The 18,732-nt window shown below is 35.2% G+C and overlaps 1 protein-coding gene across 1 annotated transcript; it reads left to right on the top strand.

Annotated features, from left to right (window-relative positions):
- The first annotated feature begins 347 nt into the window (after positions 1–347).
- Positions 348–18,634, top strand: LOC139686676 (ribosomal L1 domain-containing protein CG13096). Its single transcript, XM_071583720.1, has 8 exons — positions 348–602; positions 685–824; positions 930–1,074; positions 4,291–4,439; positions 7,792–7,903; positions 12,069–12,225; positions 14,193–14,596; positions 17,827–18,634. The coding sequence occupies exons 1-8, from the start codon at positions 522–524 to the stop codon at positions 18,226–18,228; spliced, it is 1,590 nt and encodes a 529-aa protein (XP_071439821.1). The 5' UTR covers positions 348–521; the 3' UTR covers positions 18,229–18,634.
- Positions 18,635–18,732: the final 98 nt, after the last annotated feature.

The raw sequence follows: 18,732 nt of genomic DNA, 5'->3' as shown, positions 1-18,732 counted from the left end.
ACACTGTTGTCAAATATTCACAAACAATCTTAGCTGGCAGTGTTGCCATATATGTTTGTTAACACTTTTTGAACATAAGCGTTCAGAATGAGTCATATCAAGTTATTTGTTGGTATAATCTTAACGGTGAAATAACAAGAAATTATTCCAAGACAAGGTAGTAATGATTGTTCATTCAAAAAAATATGTCTATATGGTGGCAACCGTGAACGACGATTACCATCAAGGACGCAAGAATGCCAACCATACAATTTATTACCATTTAACACTGGGCTCCCATGCATGAGGTGTGAGCATACAGTGGTATGAAAGAATGGCCACGCTGTTCTTCATTTATATATTTACATAGTTGGTAATAGTGAAAGTTAAATGAATGTCGAATTGTTCGAAACGATTAGATGTTTACGAAAAACACGTGTATTGGATTCGAACTTAAAAGACGGTAAACGATTGCCGTTCAAGTGCGTATAGTACTATCTCCTCGTGGACGTATTAAAATTACTCCGAATTATACTGCCGCAATGGTGGAAAAAAGTGAGGTTGATGAAGATACTCATGGAAAAAATGAAAACGCCCTTCCAAAAGGTTACAGTCCTAAGCAGGTTAGGCTTTATTCATCTATTTAACAATTATGCAGTGGATTACACATTTTTTTCATGTGCCATTTCTTTTTGATTTTCGCAGGTGGAAGATGGTGTCAAGGTGCTTTTCCAAGTTCTCAAAAAGACACCAAAAAAGTCCCTTTTTGCGGACGAAGGGGAATACATTCGATTGCAAATTTCAGCCATCCGTATTCCCAAAAACAAGAAGAAAAATTACCGATTGTAAGTCACATTTGTCGTCGTATTATGTGGATCTGGAATCACAGTTTCCCTGACAATACTTCTCTTTGCTCGTTTTACCCCTAAAATTTATTTTTTCAATTTTAGCACTTTACCAAATGGCATTCTTAAAGAAACAGCAGAAGTATGTTTGTTTGTGAAGAACCATTCGAAACATACTAGAGAGTACGAAGATACGGTTCGTAACTTTAAAAACATCTTAGCCGAAGCTGGTGTCACAGGTATATCCGAGGTAAGTTTGGTGTGCAAACGTCGAAATGATACCCCGGCTAATGGAGTGAGTCTGAAGCCGAATTTTCATCAATAAGACGTAAATTGGCGCCATTTCGCTGCCATAAATGTGCCCTAATATTCCATTGGTTTGAAGATCTTTTGGTGAAAACATTTTATAATCAGTTGTTAATTGAAGTGTATTCCCGCTCTTATTTGGTGCTCTTTTCCTTCGCCCTTACTAATCATTTCACCGCACAATATAAGGTCGATCACCATTAATTTTGTTTTTCAAGTTGTGGGAATGCAGGATTTTTACTCGTATCGTCACTGATGGGTTACCCTTTACCTTGGACGTTATCGATCATTGTCCGCCTACCTCCTCTCCCTTTCCACTCTCCTTCAATACGTATAATAACACGTATCCCCATCTCAGTACATTCCCAATCTGTTTTATATTATAGTATTCTACAGTAATCTGAAATTTATTTTCCAACCTTGGTTCAAATTCTTACCTTATTACAATATTCTTTGCTCAATCCGTTTATTTCAACTAAAACCCTTTCAGAGACTTTCACGTCTCACATTTTTTCCTCGTCTCAATTTTGGCGAATGAAGTTAACAAATTTAGGCCTTATATAAATGAATAATTCGCACTTCAGTATGTGTACTTATGTTTAATAAAATATTACGCGTGACGGATTTTACTGTAGGTTTTTTACGTTATAATTGACCCGGGCACTTGTGGTCACAGCAAATAATGTGAGTTAGTTTGCCAGCCATGGTAATGGGCCTAAGTTTATGAATTGGTCACAAATTTCAGTGTGTCTTGAAGCTCTTGCACACCCGTAGTCTACAAATTTTGGTGTTTAGCTTCTTATGGTGCTTTTTGACATTACTATCTCGGAGACTAAATATTGTTTAGGCTTGATCTCAGAAAATGTTCCACTTAAAAATTAGGAGTTGGCTATTATAACTTAAGAAATTATATTATGTGAGTTTTACTTTATCCGTGACATGTTGGGCCACCTACTCTGTTAGAACAAGGTGTGCAGAATATAAGAAGGCTGGACTAAGCTGGGACTAGGGTATGAGAGGAAAATTAGAGACAGTGTGTACTTTTTGAGGATGAGAAATTTATAAGGAGACATAATTCAATTAGTGGGATTTGGACTTCATCCATGACAGCCCAAATATTACCACTTCCTAGGGTTAGAAGCTCATCGGAATTTGTTTCCCAAGACAGAAAGTAAGGTGGCTTGCAAAGACTGCCTAAGTCTGCTGTGTACAATAATTTCTGTATACTTTGGTTCCAGCATAAACTTGAATCACATTGTTGCATTCTGGAATTTAATAACACATTTATGGGTATCAGGATGGTGTGGTGGTTAACATACTAGCTTCCCATTGAAAGGGTCCGGGTTCAAAGCCTGGAGTTGGCAGATTTTTTTAGTGGTATCCCGATCCCTACTTGGGGTGCTTTGTGGAGAGCACTTTGAGTGAGTGCGCCATCCATCGGATGGGATGTTGAACTGTGGACTCCTTTGCACCTTTCGTGAAGAGTAGGCTAATGCCAATTCCAGGTTCCCCTCCACCCTTCCTCCTTCCTCATCCATCCCTAATTATGAAATGATCTTAGCTGTTGTCTCCCCTAAAACTACCTCTATTAATGTATTTCTAACTCCTAATTGCTTTTACTGCGTACATTTGCTCATATAACCTGCATGTGTTACCTAAGCATTATGAAAATAAATTTTAACTGGTGAATAAAATCATTAAGAAAGGAAATGCTGCAAAATCACTGAAAAAACAATCCTTAAGTCGGTGTGCTTTCTTGTAAGAGTGACTGGTCTTTTTCTTGGCGAAATTTTGAAGTCCACTATGGGTTGGACCTTTTTCAAAAAAATTGGAAATGTCTTTGGGTTGTTACAAGATTCAGTTATCATCTGGACAAAAGCAAATATGTATTTTTTGGAATGATTCTCAGAGGTTCATAAGTGCATCCACTTTGAAATTTTGTGATAGCAAAAATCTGGTGTGCTAGGGTTGAAAGGGGGTAAAAAATCTGGTGTACTTTGGAAAAAAGGAAGCGAAGAGGAAACTTAAGAAGTGTATCATAGAAGGCAGTTGAACCAAAAAATGAAGGAAACAATAATTTTGAGAAGATAAATGTTAGGGTTGCTAGACTCTCTCATTCCAACTGCTAGGCTGGCTACTTCCTAATTATTCATATCATTCTCTTCAAACTCATACCCCGTCATTTGTAATGTCACACTGTCATTTCTCATTCTGATCAGAGACTTGGTTTTTTATACATTTATCCATATATGCAAAAGTGGATGGTGTAACTCCTTCATGATGAATAGAAAAGGTAACACTCTGCTGGTCCACAAAATATAATATTATTGCGACTGGTTTCAATACAGCATATTATCATCTGGCAGATGATGATAAACTGTATTGAAACCAGTCCCAATAATGTCATATTTTGTGGAATATCAGAGTGTTACCTTTTCTACACAACATTTATCCATATTTCTACTTGAGGCTCCACTCCTCATGCATCCTCTCCCCTGTCCTCCTTTACATTTAGATTGATTCTTGCATGCATTACTCTAATAGCCCATCTAAATGGCCACTTCATTCTCTAAACAACTGCGAATGTCTTCAAAGAAGATAGGGTCCCTCCATTTCTATTTTAGGATGGTAGAGATATGAAAACGTTAACTAAAGATGCTAATTGGGGTATAATATTGTAAAAGATTATTGAATGAATCGACATGTGATTCTATTTGCATGAAGTCCAAACCTAATGTATTGTGAAGCAGTTAGATAATTTTTAATGTTTGCCTCAGTGCTTATTTGTATCCATCAACAACTATGGTTTCACTGTAGATTAATTTTGGTATGCAGACAACACATGATTGATGATAATGTAGGTGTTGTTTTAGTTTCTGAAATAATACAAAAGGCTACTGTACTAAGCATGTCTGAGTATATGAATTGAAGTATGTGTTGATTATTAGTTTTGATATGTTGTTAACTAATCACCTGGACTGGATGAGAGGGGGTGTGTTCTATTTTATTGTGATAAATTAAATGTCAAGACATGACTATAATCCTCCCTCATTTCCATTTTTCCTAACTTTATTATAAACATGCAAATAATTTGTTACAAACTACATTACTGGTTTTTATGTCAGTACAAAAATATAAATTATTGCTTTTTTTTCTGAAGGTCATATCAGTTAATCAACTAATGCAAGAATACAAGACTTATGAAATGAAAAGACGCTTAGCAGCACGATTTGATCTGTTTTTGGCAGATAGTGCTATTAGCAACTGGTTGCATGGTGCTCTTGGAAAACATTTTCACCGATGCCGAAAGTGAGTATTTCTCATGTGTTATGATTTTTGTGTGTGGTGAACTAAATATTCGACCAACTCACTGATTGAACATGAGTACCAAATCAGATGTATTTAGATATAGTGTACATAATTAATTGATACAATGGTTTCAAAAATTAATTTTATTTTTATTAAAAAGTACATTTTCAATATTTTAGCAATGTTGGTAAAGTTTTAGAGGTGCTTTAACTTGAAATTTCACTCCTCTGTGCCAAAACTATTACCATAATTATAAATTGTTATGCAGTTGGTCTTCCCTTCCTCCTTGTGTGTCACACACCTCCAGTTACTAATTTTATTCTTGAAGATCTTTATTTTCCATTCATCACCTTGTTACTAAAAGACTCATTCTTAGGTGATCAAAAGTATCTTAGAGGATCATATAGGGTAACATTACACCATTACCAGTGATACTTCATTGGAAAATGTAAACATCTCTAAGATAGCTGAATTTAATCTTACTTAATGGCCAAAGGCTAATATCCTAGTTAAATAATAGGTAACCTAGGTATGTGTGGTTTCTTAGTTAACTATAACACTCATGTTGCTACATTGCTATTCTTTTCAAATACTGTTCACATTTGTATAATGAATTTGATGGGTCGAAGGTACAGTTTCAGGCATTAGATAAATTTGTGCCCTGTAGATTGCAAATTTAGGAATAGCATGATTGGCTCGCACAGCTTTCCAGGAGCAGATGTAGGTACAGACCATAATTTAGAACTAGTGAAGTGTAAAATCAGATTCAAGAGTGTAAAGTGGGGTAGGCAGTTGAGAACATGGGTTGTAGAAGCATTGATCTGATGAAAAGAAAGAAGTACCCTGAGGCAGTAGAAAAAATTGTGAGCAAGGACAAGAAAATGGGCGTGGTAGAAGAAAAATGAGAGCGAATCAAGAAAGGGATATTGGAAGTTACAAATGAACCTATGGGAAGAGTAAATATAAATAGGTCAAAGAACCCATGGATTACTGAAGAGATGATTTGGAAGTTCAATGGGAGAGAGAAATGGCAATGACTAATAGGGAAAAAGAAATGTGGTGAAGGATGGAGTGTGAGGACATGGAGAATTTACAAAGGAAGAGTGAAATGGCTGAACTGTGAAGAAGGATGAAAGATAAATCAGGATATAAAAGGGTAAAATTCATGCGTACTATTAAAGAAAATTAGGAAATCATTAATTGAACTTGGAAAGATTTCTAGATAGGTGGAAACTAACATCAAGAGAGGATCTATATGATAGATATATTGATTGAGCCATAGGTCGTGGTAATCCAGGGGTAGAGCTTTGGACTACTGACCGGAGGGCCTGAGTTCAATTCCCGGGCAAGCCTCTCTGTGCACCTGCAGCTCCACCCAAGATATGTGGTTTTTCGGGTACAAGATCTTTCTGGGAAACCATAACTGGTAAAGGGAAAGGAACTGGCCTCCCTATCTTAATGATTGAATTTCACATGCCATCGGGCTTTGCACCGGGTGAACTCTACCATCACCTGCCAAACTGACCTTCTGGTTGATTATTGTGTTTATGGTTTTTTTATCGATCGGGCCAGTAAATTTAGGCATAGGAAGAGAATATGATGTAGATTGGGATAGCTTAGGTCCAGGTATACTTGATGGTGAGATAGCAAGGGCATTAAGGAAAATGAAATCAAATGGGGCTGTGGGGGAAGATTTGAGAATTTCTGCAGAATTACCTAAGGGTTTATGCTACTTTTAGCATCCCCTGCAGAGCTACGTAAGGGTTTAAAACAGCGTGGAAGGAATGCTTTTTATGGGCTAAATCATAGCAAATATGAGGGAGGAATTTGGTGGCTGAAAGGTATTGTCATGTTGTTATTACTTCCCATCCCCAAAAAAAGGAGAAAGGCCATATGTGATGACCATAGAACAATGCGTTTGATTTCACATGCAGCTAGAGTGGTTCTCAGGATCATCTATATGAGTGTGGAGAGCAGGGCAAATGATTAATAATGAAGATCCAATTAGCCAGTTAGCTACAGGGTTACAGTCTTTGCTGGGTGCAGTAGAAAGAGTGATTGGTGTGAGATATCAATTTAAGCAAAACTAGGTTATTATGTTTTCAAGGAGGAGGTGAAGCATGAAGCATTAAAATAGGTGGGCCAAAACTATAGAGCAGGAGGAATTAACATTTTAAGTTAGAAGATTCTTGAACCAAGGTGGTCATAGAAGTACAGATATAAGAAGAAGAATTGCATTTGACGAAGAAGCTTTCACAAGGAGACAAGAATTGGTTACAGGGATGTTAAGAAAATTCTCAATTAAAACTTAGATATTGATCATGGTTTTGTGTGCGGCATGGAAACTTGGTGGTTGAAAAAAATTTTGGGTGTCAATTGGAGGCTTTTAAAATTTGAATGCAGGGAATGATAAAAAGAGTAAAATGGGTATGTAGGAAGTCAAACATAGAAATAGTAGGCATGATGGGAGAGAAAAGTGTTGTTGGGAGAAAGCCAATGCAGACATGAAAGGTGGATGCAGAGCATTTTGATTGGCACTGGGATGCAGAAGACTGTGATAGAGGGGAAGGTTCTAGGCAAGTGAGGTAGGGATAGGGAAAAGATAGGGATGTAGGAAGGATTGAAGGGAGAATAAATGCATAGAATGTATGCAGAATTAAAAGAAAGTTTGTGGTTTTGTTGGTTGTCAGGTTTTGTCTTATTAGGTGAGACTAAGAAATAAATATAGAAGTGTACAGTGTTTTTCATCCAAAACCCTACCTTAAAACAATATACTACCAAATATGAGGAAAGACAGTGCTTTCTAAACCTCTCCCTAACTGTCCATCCTGACTCCTATCTGCTTTCTGTATCTGTGCAGTCTGAGATATGCTCAGGGTTCAGATAAGTCACCAGTCAATTCCTTTCTTCTATGGTACAATCATCAATTATTCCTTATTTACTCTGATGAATTTCTTCTTAATATCTATGTGACTTATGGTAATTGGCACACATTTGTCAAATTCTTATACCAAGTTATAGCTTTACAGAAATAGGGTATCTCCATTTTTCTCATTTTGATATTATTTGAAGTAATGTATACTTAAATATTTCCCTAAATTTCAAATGCAATCTTTTTAGAATTCTGTGAAGTTAAGAGCTAAAAATGGTTTCATTCAAATTTTTATTGTTCTAAGTAGCCAATAGTGCACCAAAAATAATGAGTTAAATTGATGTGAATGGATTGATTTCCTCTAAAGGTGTATTTTATATAATTTTATTAATCATACAATTATTTTTCTCTTTTAAGCTAGCCATTTCAGTTCTTTAATTTTTAACCTCATTCTAATTTAACTTATTTTTGATGTTTTAGACAGCCAACTCCTGTGAACTTAAAGAGCAAAAATCTAAAAGCTGAAATTGATAAAGCTTTAGTAAAAACTACATTAACAATAACTGGGAAAGGAGCACAATTAATGACCAAGGTATGTTTAAAGTTTCTCATTTTACATATCCCAAATATATAACTCCAGTAAATAAAAATGAGTTAGTGTCAAGGTTTTCTTTAGATAGATTGGGTTGACACGATAGTCTAAGCACAATGGCATATGAAATTCACATATCAGGTTAAGGTATCCTAGGGTTAAATTCCAGGGAAGATGTGGTATTCAGAAATGTGAGGTTTCAAAATTTAACATTAAAGGTTAAATTGCATCGTAATGACGGATGTTATTTGTTCTGGAATACAATTAGAGTAAGTAACATGTACTTAAGACCTAATAAAGCATTGACTAGGGAATCTTACAGTGAGGAAGTGCAAAGATGATCTGCTAGCTTTATGAAGCTAGCATTATGCATTATAATGTTGATAAAGAAGGTGCAAGTGTTACAAAGGAATTGGAAAAACCTAGGATGGGAGTGCTTCCAACTGCAAAAAGAGCTATGTAAACTTTTAAAAAGTTTCAAGACTCAATTAATTTCTCTCACTGTGGGAATTATGTATTCAAGGACCCATATTATTTATTGCTTCATACTTTACCTATGTTATAATTGTGTGGTAATTCGGTGGAATGATGGCTGAGCCTGAGTTTGATCTTGGATGATGCCTTGAGACACCCTCATCTTCATCTAAGCTATGTGGTGTTTTAGGTGTCAGATCTTCCTGGGAAAACCACAGGAAGCAGAGGTGAATTTCATGAGCCGTTGGCCTTAGAGTTTGTTGCGCTCTACCCTCACGTACCAAACCAACGTTTGGGTTCATTACTGTGGCAATGGTTTGTCATAATGGTTGGCTTTATAATCATAATTAGTGTTAAAATTAGAACTGCTAAATACAGTGTGTCTACCAATCTTGAAAACTCAACTCAACCTGGAACCCAAGGAAGCAGCTTTGAGGATTTGGCTAATGGTCTACCTTTCATTTTGAGATGCATTTTAATGATGCTACTAATTCACTCCCAGATATCTCTTATTCTTCTTTACAAATGTTGCCCTACCTGACCCCCTCTCAAGATTTCATTGAGATAGCACTATTTGTGGCAGTGTTTCATGCTTTGCATGGTAGTAATGCCCTAAACACTTTGTTCTTTAAATATTTTTATTGTAGGATCTTACAGTTTCTCATTTTTACTATAGTTTCTGCATAACTCTTACTCAGAGGAAATGTTCTATTTTGTTCCTCCCTCCTTGCCTATGATTGCCAAGAAGTGATTGTGGCTGATTTTCAAGCTTCCTGTTGATTGACCCAAATGAAAACTTTTAAATTCCTCTGAAATTACTGTTCACACCAATTTTAACATACATTTTTGTGTGTACCATTTTTGTTAAGCAATATATGTATCATAATTTTTTTTAGAATATTGGTGATATTCAACAGGAGATATGTACATGTACAGTTGAAGCTCACACAATGAGCATAATTCATTCTGGAATCTTTTTCGTAAATGAAACACTAATTGAGCAAAAAAAAATATTCCCGTATAAATTAATGTGAAATACAATAAAGTATTCCATGCAGAAAAAAAATTAATGCAAGGATTATTCAAAGAAAATAGTATGTATGTTCCCATCGATAATGTGCACCTTATGTATAACGTGCACCCAGAACTTTGTAGTTATCATGAATTTGTATAGACACCGCGCGCCCAGGGCTTCATAGTTATCATGAACGCGTATAGATGCATCTGTATGTACATATACATGCTTGTAAAAATTATTTATAGTGTGCGTAAAAATACGTCTATGTTTGGATTTTTTCAATTTTCATTACATAATGTGCATCGTCAATTTTCTGACCATATAAACATTTTTTTTCAATGATGTGCACGTTATCGATAGGAAAATACAGTACATTGTTAAGGATCTTGAATCATCTTCAAATTTTTCTTTTTTACAGAAGTCAACCACCTGGAATGAAAATTCGATTTGTAGAAAGCAATAAATAATTGAAATAATTTGTTTATTATATCTGATAAATTTCTAATTCTATTTGACTCTATGACTATCTAGAGAAATTTGTTTTTGCCATCACTTCAAAATTGTGTGAAACTGATATCATTTTCATTAAATAAATATTTAGCGTACATAGCCACTGAGACTGGGGATACTTCTCCATTTAAAATGCATTGCAATCTCCTTGGCTGTAATCTAGGTGCACCTTGGCATCTTTTACCAGAAAGACCCATCTGGCCACAATGAAATTCCTGTTGTTGGCAGCTAACCCTTAGAATCTATGAGCTTCTTGAAATCAACTTCTCAAGCCACCTACAGATTCCCTTCAATACTTCTTTTTTGGGCATTGATGATCCTGGCATCTACTTAATGAGGTCAGCAAAAATTATTTTCACCTTCTCACAAATGATATTCTCATTAATAGTGGCACCTTGCAATTTCTCTTCATTAATTCCTATGGGAAGCACCTTTCAACTTGGTTGAGATTACATAGCAGTAGCACAGTTATTCTTACCATTCCCTTTGAAGCCTCTATCTCCTTAATTTTGTCATTGTTTTTGGAGATAGTGCAAATTGTTGCTGTCGACCAATTGTGTGTGTGTGCTAAAGCAGCCACACTCACTTTTCGTTCACCCTTTTCAATTGATTTTACTTTTAATTACTACAGTATTTTTATTCTCTTATGACTATCTTTTTTCTGCTTTTTTTGGAGGATTGCTAAAACTTTGCACAAAATATAATTAATCTTTTCCCAAAAAAATCGCAAATATGAGGTCTGTTCAATAAATACGCGAACTGAGGCCCTAAAAACTTTATTTTGCAAAATTTAGTCTACATCGATTTTGCCCCCTTCCAAGTACTCACCATTCGTTGCTATGCACTTATTTCATCTTCTTTTCAACTGTTTAAAGTACCCTCTGAAGTCATCGGCAGTTAGGCTTTTTAGTTTTCTCGTCGTTTCTTGCTTTATTATGTCCACATTTTCCCAGTGATGTCCCCTCATCACATTTTTGCATTTTGGGAATAGGAAAAAGTCGCATGGGGCGAGATCTGGTGAATAAGGAAGATCATCAAGGATGGTGATTGAATTGTTTGTCAGAGACTTGCTAACAATCAATGCTGAATGTGTAGGTGCATTGTTATGGTGAAGGATCCATCCATCATGTTCGGTTAAAATAGTGTGCACTGTTGATTTTCCTGAATCCAGTTAATCAGCTATCATTCAGACAGTTTTTCGACGATCGGTAAGGACAAGGGACTGCACACGAACAATGTTGACGTCAATGCAGGTGTTTGAAGGTCGTTCCAGCCTTGCATCATCTGTGTTGACTTGTCAGCCACTTTTAAAATGCTTAACCCTCTTGAAAACGAATGTTTTCTCCAGAGCATTATCCCCTTAAACAGCTGTCAACATTTCAGTAATTTCTTGATTTAATAAATAAACTGTTACCACACTTCACCAAAAAACTTGATGTTGATTTGTTGCTCCGTGTTTTCATCAATTTCCATTTTCTACCAACTGGAAAAACGAGGGCAACAGAAACTAATATAACTGGCACCATACGCACAGTTCGACGATCTACCAAGCACAAATGGCTCATTGGGTCTCAGGCAACTAGCACCGCATCTCCTTGTCATTAATTATGAGAAAAGTGACTTGTTAAGCGAATCTGTTTTTCTTTGAAATATTTTTGTTCATTATGGAAATTACTCGCTATGCAAGGTGCATGTTAAACAAGGTTCCACTGTGCCTTTTAAGGGAGGGTCTACTGTCAACGGCTTGCTAAAACAAGATAATTTTTTATCAAGCTAGTGTGCTTAATACTCTTAAAGTATAGTTTTGGCATACAGCAGGATAATATGTTAGGTGCCCAATATCTTAATGTGACTACATAATTATCCTTGCCATTACTAACATCTGTAAAGAATAATTATTACCACTTGACCAATATTTGCTGCAAAGTAGACTTGTTTTGGAATTTAGAGCTCCCTGGCAAATTGAAACATTCCCTGGAAATCTGTGGGAATTTATTGATTAGACAAACTGTGAAAGTGCAAGATAATTACCTTTTTATCTCTTCTACCCGTCAAGAGATTATTCAGTTACAGTGAATATTTTGTACGTATGTACATATTTCTGAGTTTTCGTTCTGTATTTTGTGTGATGTGAATGTCTAATGAAATTATTGATTTTCATAGATTGGTCATACAAAGCAGTCTGTTGAAGAAATCTGCCAGAATATTGAAGCACTCGTGAAAGGATTGAGATTTACATTTCCTGGAAAGTGGAAAAATGTCAGATCACTACTGATTCGGACTGATGATTCCATAGCTGTGCCTCTTTATTTCTCTTATGGTAAGTTAACCAATATTATAAGGATTGGATGTTACAGTGGCTAGCGTACTGGCTTCAAACCCAGAGGGCCCAAGTTCGAATTCTGGAGGTGGCAGATATTTTTCAGTTGTATCTCAATCCCTACTTGAGGTTCTCTGTGGAAGGCACTTTGAGTGAGTATGCCGCCTGTCAAATGGGATGTTAAGCTGCGGACCCATTGGTGCCTTTCGTTAAGAGTAATTTAATGCCAATGCCTGGTTTCTCTTCACCCTTCATCATTTCCTGTCCATCCTTAATGGAGCAAATGACCTTAGCTGTAGGTCGCCTCCCCTAAAAACTAGTACTACTACCATTATTAAAAGTATCAGTAATTTGTCGATTACCGATAATCTACAGGTTAAGGTATGTTTTTGATGGACACAATTCCCTTGCCTCTCTTCAATTCTGCATACCTCCTTCCTCCCTTCATTCCATCCAGTATCCATATCATAATCCTGTCTTTTCCTCACCTGCCTAACATTTTCCCCTCTATTACAATCCTCATCATCCCATTGCCAACCTAAATGCTCCGCAACTATATATTCGTTTTGATATCTCCCAACAATTCCCTCTCCTCCCCCGCCATACCTAGCTCTTCCTCTTTTGTTTTCCTGTCAGTGTAGTTTTCAATTACCATGTTTTCGCTCTGTGCAAAACCATGCTCCATACCAAGGTTTTGATGAGCCTTTTCTTAACATCCTTACCCAAAGTCCCTGCCATCAACTCCCTCCTACTTGCGTAACCTTCTTTGCTTGGTGTAATTCTTTTCCTCTTGTCTCTACTGCTCTGATCTTTTGGTCCATTACACTTATTAGAAAGAAACACTTCATCTTCTCTTCCTTGAAAACTGCCCTTGTCAGTGGATGAGAGAAAGAGAAGCTGAAGACAGTTATCACAATTTTAGGTGTGAAACTAGGTCAAGTGGAATCCTACCTGGGCAGTGATATAACTTGGTCTAGAAGAATTTCATTTGGCATCAAGTAAAGAATAGCTTTAGCTTAGAAGATGGGCATAAATAAGAGACATGTTGAATCAACTTAAATTTGTGAAAAAGTATGCGGTTCATCAAAACATTCATATGGAAAATGGCACTCTATGGGTGAGAGTTATGAAACATGAGAAAGTTGAACCAGAAAAGTATAGAACCCTAGATTACAAGATGCCTTGATGATAGAATTTTTTGATAGTATAATATGCCATATCAATCAATAGAATCTATGTAAAAATTATGAGGGACTTCAAGTGTAATATTTTATCAAAATGGCTTTAAAGAAATACAATCCACTTCAAGATATTTCCATATTTTATTTAGATAAAAATACATATTTGGAGACAAAACATTAAAAAATTAAAATGTCAGTGGAGTTCTTATCTGGCTACATATCTGGATTGAAAAGAAATATTACGTAATTAATGTGGACCAGCTACATAGAATTGTGAAACATACAACTTCCTTGGCACCAGACTGACGCTGAAAATAATAAGTGCAGATTTTGGAGATACGTGCCGCTGATTCTGTTTTTCTATTTGCTCATCATTATACCAAATGATGTCTTTAGATTTCTTATTGTGGCATTTCAGATTAGAGGAAGTCAATTCTAATTGGCTCTCCCAATTAGATTTCCTTGGTATTTTTGTTTTTCATGATCAAATTTTCATATTGTTAATCATATGATACTGAGTAAAGCAGAAATTAAGACTAATAAATAAAATTCAATGTTTAAAATATTCTGATTATTGTATAATGTAAAGTGACTTGTGATTAGTTTTGCGGAATACCTTTTATTTTTTTAAATTGAATAAATAAGGTGCAGATTTTAATGTGGCAGGGTGATGCATTTGAGTAACCTTTGCACATTTCATTCATGATTGGGAAGGCAATACACATTAACTTATAGAATCTTAATCAATGTTCAATGGTTCTGATTTGAAATTTTTTATATTTTCAGCTCACCCAAATAGTATAGAAGTTCCTAAACAGGTCAGGCAACCTCAAAGCATGGTGATTCGAGCAGAAGTGGGTGAGATAAGTACATTACCTGATGGGTATGAAGTAATGGTGCTACCAAGTGGTGATGTAAAAGTTAAAGGGAAAAAATCTAATGGGGCCATTGGCTGGTTGAATGATGATGAGCTAAGAGAATTGGGAGACTTGGACCCTTTAAATGATGATGAAGATGAGGTTGAAAATGATGAGAGTGATGATGAATTACATGCTGAAGAAAATGAAAGGGTTAGTTATGAAAAACAAGAGGAGGGGGATAATTATTCTGATTCTGAAGAAGAAGAAGCTTGTGTAGAGGCTGCAGAAGAAGCATATCTCAAAGAGTTGAAGATAGATATGATGAAAAAGGTGATTATTTTATATTATTAATTTTTACAAATTCAAAATTTTCAGGTTGAAAGTAATAAAAAGTGTCTTTTCAAGCTTGATGAATGAAAGATCTTACAAAATTATAAAAAAGTTATGATTATGGACCAGTAATTTCATGATACAAGCTAATAAAATTAATGTAAATACATTATTAACTTAGAAATTTTTATAGTACAACTTCACATATCCAAATATGATATCGGTATTAAATAAGCATAAAATAGCGATACCATTAGTGCATTAATTATTCTTCACTCCTAGCTGTGCATGCCATCTGTTGATAGATTCCAATGCTATGAGGACCACAAGGAATGGCAAAGATATGCTACTGTTTTAATGACTTAACCACTTTCTTAGCCTGAGGAAATGGGAATATAATATAAGAAAGTGTCCCCATTTATTACTTGGAGAGTTTTTCTTCATTGCTCACATTTAAAATGTAATTTTCCAATTTCCTATCAAGTTCCTTATGTTGGCATATACTTTTGCTATATTTTCTAGTATTTATTTTATTTTGACCTGTTGGAGCAATATTAAACAATGCAAACATAAAGCAGTATGCTAAGCATTATAAAAGAAGTAGCATATTTCCCTGTTGGTGAGGCACACTTTTTTACTCAAGAAAGTACTCTCAAATTAGCCTGCATGTAATAGATTTAGGGCATATGGGTATAACTTTGACCAATGAGATTCCAGCCGATTTGCTGGAATAATACTTTCTATTAAGAATTTTATCCCGTATCTGGCATTGAAAATGGTTACCTTTATTCCAAATTTTGATGATTACTGTTTTGAGCTACTAGTAAGCAATAGTGTGTTAATATTTCATTGAAAGAACTTCCTAATAAATTCCCAAATCATAAATGCATGTGTTGTAACTTAAGTGACATTTCACATCTGGTGCTGCTGTGGAACTAAATACGCATTGATGTAGCAGGAATGTCGCCCCAACATTACAAAGTCACCGATACATACATTGTATCTCTCCTGATAAATTTGGGGACTACAGGTGCCAAACCTTAAGCAGTATGAGAGTGTCGTAAGGACATAGAAAATGGTTGCTTTTAATACAAGTTTCAATAATAACAAGAGCTGAGAATTGCATAAAAAAGTTAAAATGATAATAACTTCATGGAATCTTAAGAGAGAAGGTTTTTATACAAAATCTGTTTTAAACTCAAAGTCATGAAATATGGTTCAGAACATGGATATAAGGCAACTGAAAGGCATTACAGCCCATTTCTGACTGAGAAGATGATATTGGAATTGTATATTGAGAAGAAGATAAGGGTAGCAGAATATATGTATTTAGTGTAAATGTAGATATATGTAAATAAACTTAATGCTCATGTGCTCCTGAATGGCCCAAACATGAGGAATGTGGTAACAACTGGATAATAAAGCACAAGAAGAATGAGATTACTGTTTCAACAAAAATAATATTGAATGAAGCAATAGGTATTGCTGATATTCCGAGGACGTCATGTTGTGAGAGATTCATAAAGAGAAATGGCCTCAACATTCACACCAGGTCTACAAGTGCACAAAAACTGCCATTTGAAAATGAATTAAAGGTTATAAGGCACCAACTCATTATGTTACACTGACAGGAAAAATGAAACGGCCTTTGATTTCTAGTGTTTGTTATTGGTTGTAATGTCCTGGCAGTAAGTTAAAATTGAGACTATCATAATTCCTTTTTAAAATTTGAAATTAGTAATGTACTGTATGGATGTTATTATGTCATGGCGTGTGAGGACATTGACGACCCTTATGAAAATAACTGTGGAAATGAGGGGGATCGACATGGTGCGGTGGCTTTCGTACTGGCTTCCCACCATGAGGGCCTGAGTTCAAATCCCGATAGTGTTGAATATTTTTCAGTGGTATCTCAATACCTACTTGAGGTGCTTTGTGGAGGGAACTTTGAGTGAGTATGCTGGCCGTCGGATGGGACGTTAAACTGTGGACCCCTTGGCGCCTTTGGTAAAGAGTAGGCTAATGCAGACGCTGGGTTTTTTCTCCACTCTTTATCCATTCCTGTCCATTCCTAATGGCGCAAATGACCTCGGCTGTCGGTTGCCTCCCCTAAATACTACTTCTACTACTGTGGAAATGATGGCAGTGGTTACTTATTTCTGTGATTCTACGATGAATAAATATTGATATAGTGGCTATTTTATAATGTAATAATTCCTTTTCCTTGGTATTTCATGTTAACCATAAAATATAATTATTCTTCTCTGTCTTATTCAAGTATGTTTTCATTAATTCTAACTTGAAAAATCACAGTACGTCTTATGGGCTGGAAGTAAGGTAAACCTTCATGTGATTATGCTGTTGACTAATACTTAGATGATTTTAAGTAGATTTTACATGCAGAGGACTAGTCTGTTGATTGTTTGAACCATAAAAACTAATTTTAATGAACCATTATCAGTAATATTAGCTTAAAAATATACAATGACGAATGAAATTGTGAAAAAAATAGTGTAATAATTTGCTTGTCATATTCAAGGGATGGTGCAAGGTTATGTCACTGCATTATAATAAAGTTCTCAGAAAGATACTGTATTACCTTCATGCTAGCAGTTTATTATATCTGCAGTGGCTCAAGCTAATATCTTGTGATTGGCCACTGGAAATAAATTTCTCGTGGTTATATTATGTTGTTGCCTTGGTCATAGGTGGTGGTATGTTTCAATGTAATGCTCATGTTGCGTTTTGTCGTTTATTATAATTTCTCAAGGGAAGAAAAAATATCTTTATCAATAGAGGAAATTTGGAAAGCACGCCTAAGAATTAACATTAAAAAATGTTTGTAAATCTTTAGATAAAAATAATGTGGAGACTAGTAAATCGTAAAAATATGTGGAACTTAAAGCATTTTTAAAGGTAGAAATATGATAAAGTATGCCTAAATATGACCGGAGAGAGCAGCAGTAGCTTAGGCTTTTCATTGCTTACTGATGGCTCATTGAATGTAAGGGATTTGGTTAAAATAGTTGGGTGCTCTTGCTTTTGTTTTTCATCTTTGATTTAAACTAGACCCTCATATTGAAAAGTATTTCACTTCACAGGCTCTGTATACACATAACTGCCTTTCATTTTTGCATGAAAGTTATGTTCATAAACTTAATTAATTTGAAAATTACAATTTATTTTGGTGGAATATGTATCAATAATGGGTACTTATTTATACATTTCAGAGTAGTAAAAAGAAACCTGAGAAGTCAGAATCAAACAAACGAAAAGTTGAGACATCAGATGGTGGGATTACAGTGAAAAAGGCAAAGAGTGCTACCAAAGTGAAAAATGATGTTTCTACTGCCTGGAAGGTGGAAGTGATCGCTAACAGTAATGAGTCTGGGGCTCAAAATGGAAAAAGTTTTAAGAAAATGAATAATTCATGGAAAATAGATGCAGTTACTCAAGCAACCAAAACAAAGAAGAATTTGGCTTCAACTGAAGCCAGTGTAAGGACTAAAAGAGAAATGCTAAAAAAGAAACACACTAACAGAGAGGCTCAAGGTCTCATTTCAAACTTAGGTGCAAAAGGGAAGGTTTCTGGGAACAAACTAGGCAAGAAAAAAAGCCATAAGTTGAAATGAAGGTGATAATATAATTGGGTTTTTACACCATATGATAAGTTGAGTTAAGAAAAATCCAAATATTTAAGAAGCTATTAAAAGCATATAATTTAATAAAAATCATTCTATGCTTCACGGTGTAAAGGTAAATATGCATAATAAAGTATTTGTTCATAAAAATTTTGGTTTATTAATGAGAAAAAATCATTCTATAGATATAAGATACAAAACAAACAAATAATTGGCATTTTCATGGTGCAATTTTTTAAGGGAACTTGGAGCTTTTTTAAAGCATACTTGGTCCCTTCCAGGTAATCTTGAATAAATTATAAAGTGAAAACACTAATTGTTATGAAAACCTTTAATGAGAACATAGGAGATTTGCATGAAAAATCTTTATATGAAATTTTATTTTCCATTCCGTGTCACAATTGTAAAATATTGTCCCAAAGACAGTCTCCTTTGCAATAAATTTCTAATGAAATCATGTGAATTTAATTTTTGCGTGACAATTTAATAATTTTC

Source organism: Hetaerina americana, unplaced genomic scaffold (genome assembly GCF_022747635.1).
Source record: "Hetaerina americana unplaced genomic scaffold, ioHetAmer1.1.p SCAF_1, whole genome shotgun sequence".
Lineage (NCBI taxonomy): Eukaryota > Metazoa > Arthropoda > Insecta > Odonata > Calopterygidae > Hetaerina > Hetaerina americana.
This window is presented reverse-complemented; position numbering and strand designations above follow the sequence as displayed.